Below are 15264 nucleotides of genomic sequence, written 5' to 3'. Positions count from 1 at the left end.
GGTCAACCTACTGTGTCTGACACACACTGTCAACTTTTTGGGTCTAAGGCCTTCTTCAGGTTTCCTCACAACGATTTCCTTCATCGTAAGAGTGTTAAATGCGCACATTGACAGAAAGTTTATTGGTGCACAGACGGGAATTGAACCTATGTACTCCAAGCATGAGAGTCACACGCTCAAACTCAACCCGGCTCAAAGAACCATACATTAAAACAAATAATTTTATAAGGTTTTATACACAAACAAATTTCATACAAAAAACAAATATACAAATTCAGGATTTTAATTAGAATTCGGACTATTTAAAGATAAATTTATGGCCATTCCCAATCGACTCTAGTAATAAACAACAGACCCCACGTTTTAATCATTCATATCGGTTAACATCTATTACACAGGATCCAAACTATTAAAGTTTTCATGCACTTGTAGAGTTGACAAAGGACCTCACATAGTTAAGTCGTTAACACGTAAACGCCCATTATATTAACACGAATAATAACTTGGGCAACGGAAACGTACGCTACGAATCCAATGTTTAATAATTAAATGGTGCCTTAAAATAGAAGCGGTGGCGGAGGTTTAGTAGGCCATTGACAAATTAGTCAATGTGTATTTTAAATCAAAAATTGTTGGAAATTCATCTTCAAAGATAACATTTGTGAAAATGCAATAGACAATGCAATTTTGATGTTCGTTTGTTTCGAGTCCAGCTACGTTTTTCGACAGTTCTCGATTGAAATAGATCGAGTATTGTCAAAAAAAATATTAAATTAGCCGTTGCACTGTAATAGAATACATAATTTCCTTTATAAACAGGTTACAATTAGATTATCTGATAGAACCGACTTTAAAATTTACTAAAATGAATAAATGATCGTCCATTTGACACATAAAACCAGATGAGTCAACAAACGGCGTAACGCGTAGGTGTGCTTGCACATACACAAAAAATTACACATGGAATTGATGCTTCTTAGGTTTTAAGTTAGTTAAATGTTCGTATTAGTGTTTATTAATGATTTTGAGTGTTAATAGTAAATAAATTAGATATTAAAATACTATATTTTGTATGTTGTATTCCATCTTTGGCTATATCTTTAGTATAATTGTTTATGTTATATTATGTTAGCCACAGGATTAATAGATAGATATATTCGAAAGTAATATATTCGAATTATATAAATTGTTACTTTTTAATAAAATTCGCTCGTCGCCTTTGTCTCAAAAACGACAAAACAGCGTTTCCTAATTCAGTACAATTAAACATGTATCATAAATGTGGAAGTGCAATGAACTAATACTAATTTTTAACCTCGTAATCCATCATTCGTTTGCTGTTTAATTGTTTCGTTACGGCTGTTATGTATAATTATGTAGGCTTCTGTACCGACACAACAATGTATACAAAACGATTGGTGCTTTGAATGCTAGTGTAGATTTCTATATCAATAATTCTTAGTTATTCATTCTTTTAATTATTATGTAGGTTAAGAATATTGTATAAAACGTGTGCTGGAAATAAATATTATGATAAATAATCCTATATACACATATTTTAAAAACTGTTAAATAATAATAGAAATACCGTTCGCACCACAAGCTTTTTAGCTCTGCGCCTCAGATTTTTAATCTGCTTTGTGATAATTTGTTTTTCAATAAGCATGTTGGCGATCAGCCTGTGCCTGACACACCTGAGTTCTGGATGTTAGGCATACCGGTGTCCTCTCGATATTTTCGATCTCAGAAGTGAGAGACACACACTCATACCTCAAGGCCAACACTGATCTGTTTAATAATTATTTGATTATTTTTGACTAACAAGCGTTCCCTTAGTTTAAGTCTAAGCGTTAATTTCAGATCCTTCTATTAGAATAAATAGGGGATCAATTATATAACACTAATAGTTTATTTTATAATATTCATGTTATAGATCAGTCGTTCAAAACGAAAGACCATTAAAATTTAGATGTTTTCATAAGCATAATTATTAATCTCTTAATAAATCTGTTGGTGCAACAAACTAATTCTAGCCTTCCCTCGCTTTTGCGTTGTTTGTTTGTGATTATGCCCGCTACATGCATTCAGAATATATGAAAATGGTAGCCATAATTTTAATAAAAAGGTAGTTTCTTCTGTATAGTTAATTAGTTAGTAACTTATAGTAGGGACTTTGAAAGGTCACATTTGACATCTGTCATCTGTCTGTCTTTCATGTGACGTTCAGTTTGACGTTTGTCTTTAGAACTGAAATGTTTTTTACAATACAATTACAATAAATATTTAAGCAAAATTATACAACTGGCAATAAATTATAGAATTGAGTATTATTTGTTAAATTACCTTTTTTATTATTCATTGTTGCTGTTTCTTTGTGTTTTATCCTGTTTTTTATTGTGTTGTGTACTTAAAAGGCTTGTAATTGCTGTATTTTTAATCTAATAAGTCTTCTGTTTCCTTTCTGCAGTTGTACTTTTTTATTTTTGTAATAGACAATGAATTAATAAGGTATTAGTAATATTTTCTAACGTATATGAATGTTGTCATATTTTTAATGAGAAAATATCTTAAACCGTAAGCTAAATTAAGCAATTGAATTGGACCACTGTTACTTAGATAACCACAAAATAATAAAATAATCATCTAACAATTTTAATCGCATAAATTATGGGCTTTTTAAAAAAGCGTAATAATTTCTTAACTAAGCAATCAAGATATAGATCATGCTTAATAATGTAGCTTTGTAAACACCGTATAATGAACAGCTACTCAAAATTGTATTTTACATATTAACATAATTTGTACTTATATTTCTACTTCTTCTAGTAGACCAACGTTTGTGAAAGTTAGAAAGTAAATTGGAGTTTTGATAATTACGGAAGATTTGCTAGAAACTGGAGAATCAAAATTGAGTGATAATTGAGATATTCAAACCATTTTTCTCTATGCTTTGGGAAATCGAAAGTGAAATTTACATTTTACCTAAGTTTTTGCATTTCAAATTTTTATTCACTGGTGTGTTACTTTTTTTAAGCGTAAGATATTTATTTCAAATGTAAATGATACGTTATTGGAAATGAAACATAAAAAAACTGTTTTAAAGGATGTTGAAATTTTCCACCTTACCAAAGAGAATATATTTGAAGAAGCGAGAAGACCTTGATTTTGTATAAAAGTAACAATTTAGTTTTTTCTATAATATAAAAAGTATTTAATGTCGTTTATTTCAGTTTTCTTTTTGTCTATTAATGTACTTATGTTTTGTTTGTTTATCAATGTTATCTGATTTAGCTTTGTGTATTGTCTATGTGTTTTATTTTATAATATGAATATGTGTTAGCTGTAATATTACTAATTAATAAATAAAGTGTTAAAATTTGATTTAAAAAGTCCCCTATTTTTATAAAATGGTGGTTACTCTTTGCTTATATCAATATCAATGGATCTGTTGTGCGTTTCTTCGAACCGTAGAGCTCATACAAAATTGTTATTATCATGGTAGGGTTGAATAACTAGGGTTGGCAGTAACATAAAATATACAATTTGACAATATTTACAAGTTAAAAATATACGGCCTTAGTTGCTCTACAGTAATATATATTTTTGTATTGGATAAACTGAACAACTGAACTGTTGCTATATCAACAAGGCTGTATTTACGTCATCAAATTAATTTCGTTAGTAATCTAATAAATTTTTTTTCGTATCGCATAGTGTAGCTGTTTATTAATCGATATCAATGAATATCTTAAAAGCTATTGTAAACAATAACATAAAAATAAGCTTATTTATAATAGTCCTTTTACCATAATCCAGGATATATTTTTTGTCATGCCATAATTGATAATTTTCTCTTAACTTAAAAAAATATAGTTTTTTTACAGTATTTACGACTTAATTTTTTTTATCATCTCTTCACAAAAGTTTTTAATTTTTTTTAAGTTGGAGGAGTCCAAACTCTATGATAAAAAATATACAAATTTATTTATTTATTGATACATTAATATAATATTTATGGACGAATGTTTCAATAAATAAATGAGGCTTCATAATTATAATTGTAAGAAATAAAGATACCAATAAAATATACCTTAATACTAAGAAAACATCTTTTAAGTAGGAGTTCTACCAGATTTATATACAATAAGAATTTATTGCCATAAACTGATTACACAATACATAAAAGACATGTGTTCCAGGCTGACGTAGTGAAAGTGTATTTCAGGAGTCTTTCCAGTTACATTTGATGTGTGGCAATAATTTCATTACGATGTACATAAATTTATGATTAGATAATAATACTGTTTAATAAGCCAACCGAGTTAGACCTCCTTTTAAAGGGACAGTGGCAGCCCTAAACCCAGGATGCGTTGATAACTACAGTAACACATAATTTAAGAATAACAATGGATCTCGTCAAATTTAGAATGCATTTCTATTTATAACTAGGAATATAATATAAACATAATCATAGAGAGGCGATGTGATTAACGGTTTATTTATGTTTACGTTAACTAGACTGATATATCGTTTTACGCGGTTAAAATTTAAACCAAAAAAAAAATAAAAAGGTTAGGTTCGTGTGTAAAACATTTTTATTAAGTCAAGTTAAATTTTAGACGAATAAACAAATATAAAACACGGGGAAACGGGCAGGAGGCTCGTATGTGAAACCGCCGCCTATGAACACTCTCAATGCCAGGGTGCTCTCGAGTGGGTTGCCGGCCTTTTAAGAATAGATTCGCTCTTTTCTTTTCAGGAACCTAAGTCAAATTGGTGGAATGTATTCTTACCATAAGTCCAAAGGAGACGAGCCATATGGTGAAGAGCTGGATCCAGATCTTGGTTGTGGTGTAGATCTGTGAGTACATGTCATAGTAGGCGATAAGGGTGTATCTGGAATATTAATATACATTTGTAACAATATCTAAAACTTAATTTAATATTATTTATGGCTTTTAACCCTAAAATTTAGGAAATTTTAGTAAATGCAAAAATAATATATTTTCGAATGAACCCATAATTTATTTTACGAGTTTTTTCTTATAACTATATCGTCTACAAATTGAGAAGGCGAAAGAGACAACTTTAATATCTATTGACTTAATTTTGTAATCATACTATGTTGATGTTCATGTTCTATACTGTTTTTGGTATTACGCACGCGTGTACAAGATGTAATACGTAAACAAATCCTATGTGGTTGTAATTTAAAAACCGCAAAAGCGTACGTAATCAGTGATCAGTCAAAGCTTATCAGCGTTTAAAAAGCACTCAGACCCTCGTGGGAAAGGACCGTTTGCCTATGATTAGATAAGATTAATCTGATGTTAATATAGTGATTTCTCTTTCAAAACATTTGGCTAATAGGATAATTACTGAGACTCATAAAAATATTTTAATATAATTAAAATTATTACCTAGTCAGTATAAAACATGCCTTTTTTGATAGGTCAAAGGTGAGGAGGTCTAATAGGTCTGATAGCATATCAGACAAGAGATCAGGCCAGATCTTTGGCCGAGAAGCTAGACGTCAAATCTCCACTTTCCTAAAAAAGGTCTATTTATGTCGGCTTAAAAAAAACGAATAAATTTGATTTTTCGATATTCAATGGTGTGACCAATGATGTTTTATATTATTTGTGAAATTTCTGGCAGTCTAGTCTTTGTAGTTTACTATTTATGTCGACTTCAAAAACAACTAATGAGAATGTTATCAATTTAATTTATATACTTTAGTACTTATTCACGTCGTGTGTAGATAAATAAAAAACTGAATATTATAATCGAACAAGCATTTTTGGAAAATAGCTTAACATTTTATTAACCAAAATAAAATAGGCCATGTCCATATTATATTTAAAGTCTGAAGATAAAGCATATTAACCCTCAACAAAACAGCTGTATCTCGTGAAAAGGGCATAACATGCAGGGCCACGAACAGTGCACCATTGTACTTCGGCTACTGACCCTGTTATCGACACGGGAGTCGAACTCATTTTATTTCGTAAGCGATATCTTAAACACATACACGTTGAGTACATCTTTAATAATGTTTGTTTTAGTTAACCATACATAGAGATCGAGATATGGTCTATTTGATGAGATCTTAAAAAGCATTTCAGATTATTCATTGGAATATGGAACCAATACAATTATGTAATTAATTATAAACAATTCAAAGTAAATATTTATAATTTTAATAACCCTTGCTATGCAAGATCGGTCGTCGTACTTATGACGTACCATACTTGTACATATGTAAGCAAACGTCATGTTTTTAGTGAGTTATTGGGCATATTATGATTGTCTAATAATAATCTAATCTTCGGTCACATATATTTCGCATATAATATGTGACCGAAGATTATTCTTAGTAAGACTTTTCATACGTATTTTCAAATAGCTCATTGTTTATCTTAGATTTTTTTATATTCACTCATTATAACTAGAAGTAAGCTAATGCGACTTATATGTTTAAACAAGAAGGCCAAAGACAATTACTTTTAACCGCGAAATGAATTCATAATATATTTATTCATATTCTTTAAAGTAGATTAATTCAGATAAAACTAAGATTTGTGGTAATTAATCTAACGGTCTATGTAATAATTCATCTCGTCATACATTAGTGCACAATATAATTAAACTTCTTTAATGTTTTACATGAATGAGCTTACGGTACTCTGTACCGATGAAGCCATGAAACGCACGTTACTTGTTGGGTATTTTCACCACTGGTCACACGATTTTTTTAAACTTATGACACATAACGCAAGGGCGTCATGGTGGAAGAGGGTAGAGGGAAATAGGTACACACTATTACTTGTTTATTTTAGTTACTTTCACAGCTTGCTGATGTCGAAACTATGTTCATCCTGCAGAACAGGGCTATTCGTGCAATGCAATAAATTCAAGGAGATTTATATACTTACCTTTCCCTCGCAATATATTTATGAAAATAATGTATGTATACAAAAATAGTGATACGTTTACTAGAATGGAACATACGCATAATGTTAATACTCGGAACAAACGCAGGCTGCAATTTCCCCGTAGACTATCTAAAGTTAGTCATTCTTTTTTGGGAAAAGGGATACTTTTCAGAGGCTCTTTTATCTCTGCCTTTTATTAAATTTAAGAAATGCATTATAGAAAAGCTGTGTAAAAAGGCTTACTATAAAGTTAACGGTTATCTAGTTGATAAAAGGGCCTGAGACTAATGCTAGACAGGCTACTTCTAATAAATTTGCGATATTTGCTTTACAATAAGTGTTGTTTGCCATTTTGTGTGATGATTTGCTATTTTAAAAGAGTACCGAGAGTAGAAAAGCTAGTTGGTAGTCTATGTCACTCTGGGATTTTGTAGCATTATAAATTTGGAAAGAATTTTTAAAATCGAGCGTTGTTTTTTGTTTATTCTTTATTAATATAGATAAGGTACAAATGTTTCCTCTTTTTAGAAGATAGGAAGATGTTAAAATACGCATTCCAAAACGAAAGTTTAGATAAATTAAAAGTTTTTTGAAAGGTGTAAAATCATCATAAACTCTCAACCTAGTGTTAAGCTGTGAACGAAGTGTTTTAACACCTGACATATTCACACGAAATCACGGCCCCATTCAATTCAATTTTACGATTAATTGAAGGACAATAGTCTCTTGTTTTTTATAGTCACAATTAATATGCGGGAATTTTAATTTTATTACGATCCTCTTGTTTGGTTGGCGAAGAATTTGATTGATTTATTTCTTAAATGTATTTTTAACGATTGCTTACGCATGGCTGCACTGACACATGCAGTCGTTAAGTGAAAGTTATATGTGTCATTTACATGACTGTATAAGTAGTATGATATATAATATAAGGTGTATATTAATATTAATAAATCTAATAAACAATATAACTGATTTGACTAATTTGACATTGATGTTATTAAATATAATGAAAATGGCAGCCGATATCAGCGCCAGTTCCTCTCGTCCGTTCTACACCCATGACTCGATTAACTGGCAGTTAATGTAATTTTTTTCAAGTTCATGTGTTATATAAAATTTTGACGTTTGATTGACATAAGAAATTTTTCGAAAGTTTAAAAGGAGAAAAGACAGTTTAAGATGTCTGTGTACAAGCGACAAGTACAGCGTTAAGAATGTACTTGATCCAATTCTAATGCTGAATACTAGCCTAGTAGGCATTTAATGTATGCACATTTTGTTTATGTAATTATCATACAATGTCAGCACTTACATATATAATTTATGATTCTGAATATCTTTTTGCTGCCAAATTCTTTTTCGACAAATAAAAATTATTTTTAAAATTTCTGTGACAATAGACAATTACTTTGTGTGTTTTTTCACATTCATTGTAGGTCCTATAATGTAGGTATAATATGACACTTGTGGATTTATGGGCCGAACACGCCTATATCTACCACAGAGTCGAGTATCGCTTAACTACGCCAACCATGCTTATAGATAACCTATATTTCATTCACTTTCCTCACAGATTTATATGAGTTACGTCAAAGGCACTCAATGCGTTTTATTAAGCTTTTACGTTTTATTTCTTCCGGGCGCTGAGTGGGACAGAATACTGTTTTTACTACGTGTTCCAAATTTTGCGTATTGTTACTGTTTACAATTGTGTGTTTAGCGGGTTTATATGATTTTTATGTTTATTTATAATCGTAAGCTTAAAATGTAGGAATTATACTTTTTTGGTAGAGGATACTCATATAGAGGATACTCACCCGAAATCGAGCGATTTTTCTGCTCTGTTTTGGTAAAGATTGGTTTAGTAAAGTCGCAATAAAAACAATGATAGATCGTGAGTTCAGACCTGTTTAAACAAATCCAATGTTCTTATTACGAAGTTAAAGTCTCACCTGTTAATTGTGATAGCCACCATAGACAGAAGAGAAACGGCCTCATTGCCGTAAAAGACAAATGCAAACATCTGGCAGAGGCGAGGACCCAACACCCATTCTTCATTTATGTACCTGCGTGATTAAATATGTAACCATTTAGTTAAATAAATATGTTCAGCGTTAAATATAGAGAATAGACAATATTGTAGTTCTAAATTAAATAACCAAACTCGAGGCAAAAAATTCGACACTATGATCATCGCAAATATTCAGCAGCCAGCAATTTGTAAATTGTGTCAATTTCACGTAATAAATGCAATTAAAATAGCAACGTGTTATTGGATTACTTTAAAGTCTATTACAACATCTATATTTAACCTTAAATTAGCTGACTCTTGAGCCGAGAGGTTCAAGTGCACAGCCGCTAATAACAGATTGAAGTTAGCTCAGTGGTGCTTTTAAAATTTACATATATTAGTTTTCTAGTCAATTTTTAATTATTAGTATTATTGTTATGTAGGTTAAGAATATTACATATATAATAATTGAATTAATGACAAATGAATACATACTTTAAATATTGTATTTCATACAATGGTCATGTCTGGGTTGACCTGAGTTTATGACAATTTTAATTAAGTTCCATCTTTCATACGAATTAACACTGTCAAAATGTAATTGTTGATGTTATGATAACAATTAGTGGCACGCGCACAGATGTTCTTCGACTCGAATTTCATTCTTCTAACACATGTTTCTTTGAATCGATACAATTGATTAGTATGGAATGTTGATAAAAATTCGGTTCGGCTTTTAAATCTACGAAACAATACATAATATATGTTTGTATAATATTGTATAATATTGCCACTTTGGTATATTTGAAATTGCCCCACACATAAGTCGTTTGGATAACTTTGAAGATGTATACTGACAGCATTATCGACGTATACAAATACCGACAAAACTATCGAACAGTTTTTAAGCTTAAGTTTAGTGTTCGATGTAAAGCCTTCACCCTGCGAGCAAGTGTTGCATATATAGAAAGTAAAGGGTCATGGTGGGCTCTCGAGGCACTAGGCCAGTGATGGGCAAAGTACGGCCCGTGGGCCATCGCCAGCCCACGAAAGTATTTAATCAGTCCCGAAGAGGGTCCATCAGCATGGATAGTATGTGACCCGTTATAATTCTGTTTTGACAGTCGAGAATAAAAAGTAGATTCTATTTGTATTGTTTTTATAATATTATAGGTAAAAGCTTTAACAACAATGCATTTTTTTGTATAATTGTGGCCTTCCTCTAACTGGACTTTTTTTAACCTTTGTTGCCCGCCACTAAAAAAGTTTGCCCACCACTGCACTAGGCCAACACTGCTCACCAATGTTAAATTATTGAGCCTTAATGAATAGCATGCCTGTGTCTTAAAACGTCTTATAGAAAACTCTATGAGGAAGATGAAAGAGGGAACATTCCATTGCTGCTCTGATCATATTAAAACAGCTGTGTTGTTGATTAGCTGTGCTGTTACATATGTGTTGTTGATTAGTATTACTAACAATTGGAGCTTAAACGTATGTTGGAAAAGTTTTACGTGATGTATGTGATTGTATAATCCTCTGGAAAATATCTTTATAGAGCCTTTGCCAAGAAAACACTATAAAGGTTTAGGAACATTGATTCGATATTTCCGTTAGACTGTATTTTTATTTCCGGAAACATTTATTCTATAATTGACACATTCTAGCATTGAAATTAATAATCAAGGAATTGCCAGCTTATTGAAAAGTATATGTTCTGTTTCTCAAGACTAGTTAATCTTGGATTCATTGATAACATTGAATATCATTATTCAATGAGAATAATATTCAATGTTACTTCTATAGGAAATATTACAATTTGAATTGTATTCTATGTTATTGGACACGCATAGGATTTTACTAACGTTTGCAATATGTATTTTATTTTAATCGTGTCAATGACCTTTATTTTAATTTAATTAAATTAGGTATGTAACGTGAAGCCTGACATCTCAGTTGTGAAAATTTCTTTCAATATACTACTCTAGAAGACAAAACGAATATTATTATATCTTTTTTTACAGAACAGGGCAAACAGGCAGGCGGCTCATCTGATGTTAAGATGCCCATGGACTCAAAGCCAGAGGGCTAGCGAGTAATACCGGTCTTTGAGGAATTGGAACGCCTTTTTCTTCAATGACCCTAAGTCGAATATTATTACATTATTTTTCTTTCTTTTTTGCTCCCGAGGTGCAAACTAACTGTTGTGGTCTCTAGCAGAATGACCAGCGATGTGGAACGTCTGCTCCATACCATAATGCTGAGCCAGGGCCAGTTACAACCACAACGGACACATACTTAAAATGTACTTTATTTCTTTTTGTTTTCTCTTCACAATTTTATTATTATTTCGTGTATTTTGTTAGTAATCAATGCAATGTCTGTCTGTTTCACTGAATTGTATGTGTTGATTAATCAAAGTATGAGATTTTTTGGAACTTAATTGGCTATTGTGTGTGTGTATTCAATATAAATAGACTCACCTGCTAGCTGTAAGCGGCAAGTTGATACTGCAGAAGAGAAGATCAGAGACACAGAGTGACAATACGAACATTGTAGTGACATGGCCACGAAGCTTTGGATGCATCACGAGTGCCACAGTCGTTATGAGGTTGCCTGGAAAATATAATAATACGTGTTATGTGTGGGGTAAGGTGTGTGTGTGTGGGGTGGTTGTAAGGTAAACCAAGAAACGAGAGTGCTTTTCGGGGACTAAAAACACTAGTTATAATCAGACGCCTCCTTGGAGATATATATGCCTACGTGTTTCATTATTAAGATTTTAATAGAACACGAGAAAAATGGGCTTAATGTCCATGTAAAAGTTAATCGTCAATGAATCAATAAAGTTTATTATAATTTGACGATTATTATATAACCTAATATTAGGGATTGATTTTCTTCAGTGCAAATATTTATGGATGCTCTTGGCTTTCTCTGCACTTGGCGATTAAAAAGAGTGGCAGAGACTTTATGGTAGTAAAAGTAAATACGTTGTCTGTTGACGTACATAAGTATACTTGGTTACGTATATGAATAAAGTTATTTTGAGTTTGAGTTTTAAGTTCGGATGTTAAGTGATAACAGGCAATGGATACCAGAATGCAAAAAAAATACAAATGCATTTGCAAATTCTTGTTATATGTACATTCATTAAGTAGGTGTGGAAAATCTAAAAACTATGACTTTGACATCAATTACAAATATGGAGTCTTGATTTAGATAAAAGGTTTATTGAATACCAAGGATTTAATAGGGAATTCTAGTAATATCCAGAAAGTGAAAAAACCAGTGGCGCTACCACCTAGGTCTTGGCCACAGATATCTGTATCAGTTTCATGATATTTTTTCTTAATAGGTATTTAGTTAAACAGCTTTCGGTGCCAGACACATGCCGTCGATTTTTTGGGTCTAAGACATGCCAGTTTCCTCTCTATGTGACCACCATATAAGATTGCTTATTTGCTCACATATACAGAAAATTCCAGAGGATAACACCCAAAAAGGATCAGGAAATTCAACCTTGTACCATTGGCAACGAAGTTTTCGCAGTACTATCTCCATGGGAATCTTCACGGCAACAACTCTGGTGGGTGGTCAAACATACAAACATCTATCTGCATAGCAAATTAAAAGCTATTGATCCCAAAGGCAATTAGAAACGGGCATTAACTGGTTATCTATTACGTATCGATTTAATTCGTATAAGTGGTGGTCTGCCGTATACCACTCGACCGTCTAGTGCATTATGTAATGTGAATTTAGTTATTAAGAATATTTTATTTACCTATGACGGGGCATGGACGTGTTCTTTGTGATCATTCAGGGCCCCATTAGTGCCGAACACGACGCTGCCCTTTACCGAATCATGGCATTGAAACCATCGGTTATCTCCGCAAAGATACCTGACTGCAGAACCATGAATAATATTGAAGCGAATATACTTGCTAAAAAACGGAATAGCCGTGCAGAAGTTCGATCTCCGGGTGTGCATCAACGGACAATCATTGTATGAGCTTGAGAACATTCACTAAAACGGAGTAGCCTACACCTAAAAACCGCCTGTAGCGGTTGTAGCGCCTTGCATTGGTAGGCACAGATGACTGACCTTAATATACGGATACATATCTTGCCTCCCCTATGTGATGAGAAACATAATGTAATTCTCGCAGGTCCTTAAAAGCATTTTGTAGTTGTTTTTATTAAAAAGGTTGTAGCGCCACTGATTTATTTGTATGTTAGTTTATACTTGCTAAAAGTATTTACTACTGCGGCCCATAAATGACCGACCGTCAGTTAACAGTTGAACGTTAACTAACCTTAAAATAAAGTTAAAGAAATATTTTTATATGCATTTGTGTTGACAATACTGTTGTTACCTATGTAAATAATTGTAAAATTGTGTTAAAATTCTATCAGGTGTAATTTCACGTGATATTTTCAACATGCTTAATAGAACGATTGGCGCCGCTCAGCCTACGAGTTATAATCAATCAAATTCGTCAGTATTTGTTTACATGCTATTAAACTTTCGAGTGCCAGGCCAATGACTCGTGGAAGCTGACGAGCATTCATACCTAAAACTTAACGAGTAACTTCAACCACTCAAAATTAAATATCTCGCTTGGAAATTAAAACTCAGAGAAACTAAGTTGTTCTTCGAACAGTTTCTTTACTCTCTTAAATCATTGATAGTAGGTTAGTAATTCGTAATCTAATATCGTAACACTATTTCGATAAAGTTCTCTTAATATTGGTTGTGAATATTGAAATTTACGTGGATCCTTGTGAAAAATGTCGTATGAACAATATGTAGTATGTTATTTTAGTAATTCTCTTTATAATTAGTTTCACATTGAGCTTTTATAGTAGTAACCATAAAGTCCACTATGTATACTGTTATTATACTACCCACATACAGACCAAAACTAACTTGAATGCTTATTATTATCAAGGACAACTATTATCACAGTTTAGTAATGCATATAATTTATAAAACCGTTTAATAGTCTATTATGACCTTATAGGTTGTTATTATTTACGTGGCCTTTTTGTTTTGTTATAAGGCCTAACTGATCTTTGTTTTTCGACAGAATTATACACGTCCTCTTAGTTAATTTAAACTACTACTAATTTATACATATTAAACACACAGTACAAGAAACAAAAATAAGTGACAATATCTGTACATCCAGTAAACACTTAGACTATAAACATTAATTCCATCATTCGCATTAATAGAGTAAAACCAGCGAGCCTAATTTATAATTTTACAATGTTTCATATTTAAATATTTGACAGTTTGTAATATAACTAAACTATTTATTCCATTCTCTTTCAATCTAATTTAAGCATCGAAGTTTCCGAGATTATCCCAGACAAGCTCAGCCCAGTTCAAGTGTATATGAATCACGTTGAGGGCATGAATGAGTGACGCAAAATAAATATATCTTAGCATAATTATTTTAATCTGCGAAAAATGTCCCATTCATTAATTCAGCTGTCAACACTTGACAGATTGCGTCCGGGTGAATGCACTTTAGAAAATACAGATTATGTGTTTTTAATTAATTACAATTATTATAAACATATCTATAAATTTTCGTGTACACATTTTCAAAGGGAGAAACTACCCCACATCTCTGCCCCTAAGCGTTTAACTTATGGCCTATAAAATTGTGATTACCCTAAACTAATAGAGGTATCGATTTTCAAAATAGGGATCCTATTGATTGGGGATCACTTTCATTTATGAGGTAGTATAGCTGCGGTTCGGAAAAATTAAGCATCTGCTTCTCATGATAAGATTGAAAGACCTTCAGGCGAACCGGCTAACATTTTGCCGGGATTACCGGGAATCATACATAGAGTATATCGTTACTGTTTTGATGAAATTGGATTTATTTATAAGAGTTTCAATTCATATAATTTTATAGCAGTTTTAGCCAAGTAGCTGTGCGGAACCAATGAAGTTTTCTAGCTATATGCCTTGGGCATGTTCATACGGTGAAAGAAAGCATCACGAGTAAACAACGGCGTGAGACAGGGACAAAAGATGATCACGAAACATACACATTATAGAAGCCAAGAGTTGTAGCGCCACTGTTTTTTTTAAATTTTTCTTGCACCCGGTTAGGTTAGTAAACAAAATTATTAAATATGTTCAATGCTCCAGTCCCTTAAAAGTTCATTAATAATTTAATTTATTATTTAAATTATTTACATTATATATGTGATACATAAGACATAATATTGTAACCTTATTATATCAGCATTTTGCGTAATGTGTTTCATGTAGAATAAAGAACAGCGCTC

General features: G+C 32.0%; 1 protein-coding gene across 2 annotated transcripts in view; it reads right to left on the bottom strand.

Moving 5' to 3' along the window:
• The window catches only part of LOC123715444 (protein trapped in endoderm-1), a 34577-nt gene that overhangs the window by 3016 nt on the left and 16297 nt on the right, over positions 1 to 15264 (bottom strand). For both annotated transcript variants that reach the window (XM_045670446.1, XM_045670447.1), the window contains exons 3-5: positions 11433 to 11565; positions 8891 to 9004; positions 4794 to 4896 (exon numbers count right to left, since the gene is read on the bottom strand). In XM_045670446.1, the coding sequence (XP_045526402.1) occupies positions 4794 to 4896; positions 8891 to 9004; positions 11433 to 11565 (350 nt within the window). The remainder of the gene's footprint in view (positions 1 to 4793; positions 4897 to 8890; positions 9005 to 11432; positions 11566 to 15264) is intronic.

Source organism: Pieris brassicae, chromosome 10, assembly GCF_905147105.1.
Source record: "Pieris brassicae chromosome 10, ilPieBrab1.1, whole genome shotgun sequence".
Lineage (NCBI taxonomy): Eukaryota > Metazoa > Arthropoda > Insecta > Lepidoptera > Pieridae > Pieris > Pieris brassicae.
This window is presented reverse-complemented; position numbering and strand designations above follow the sequence as displayed.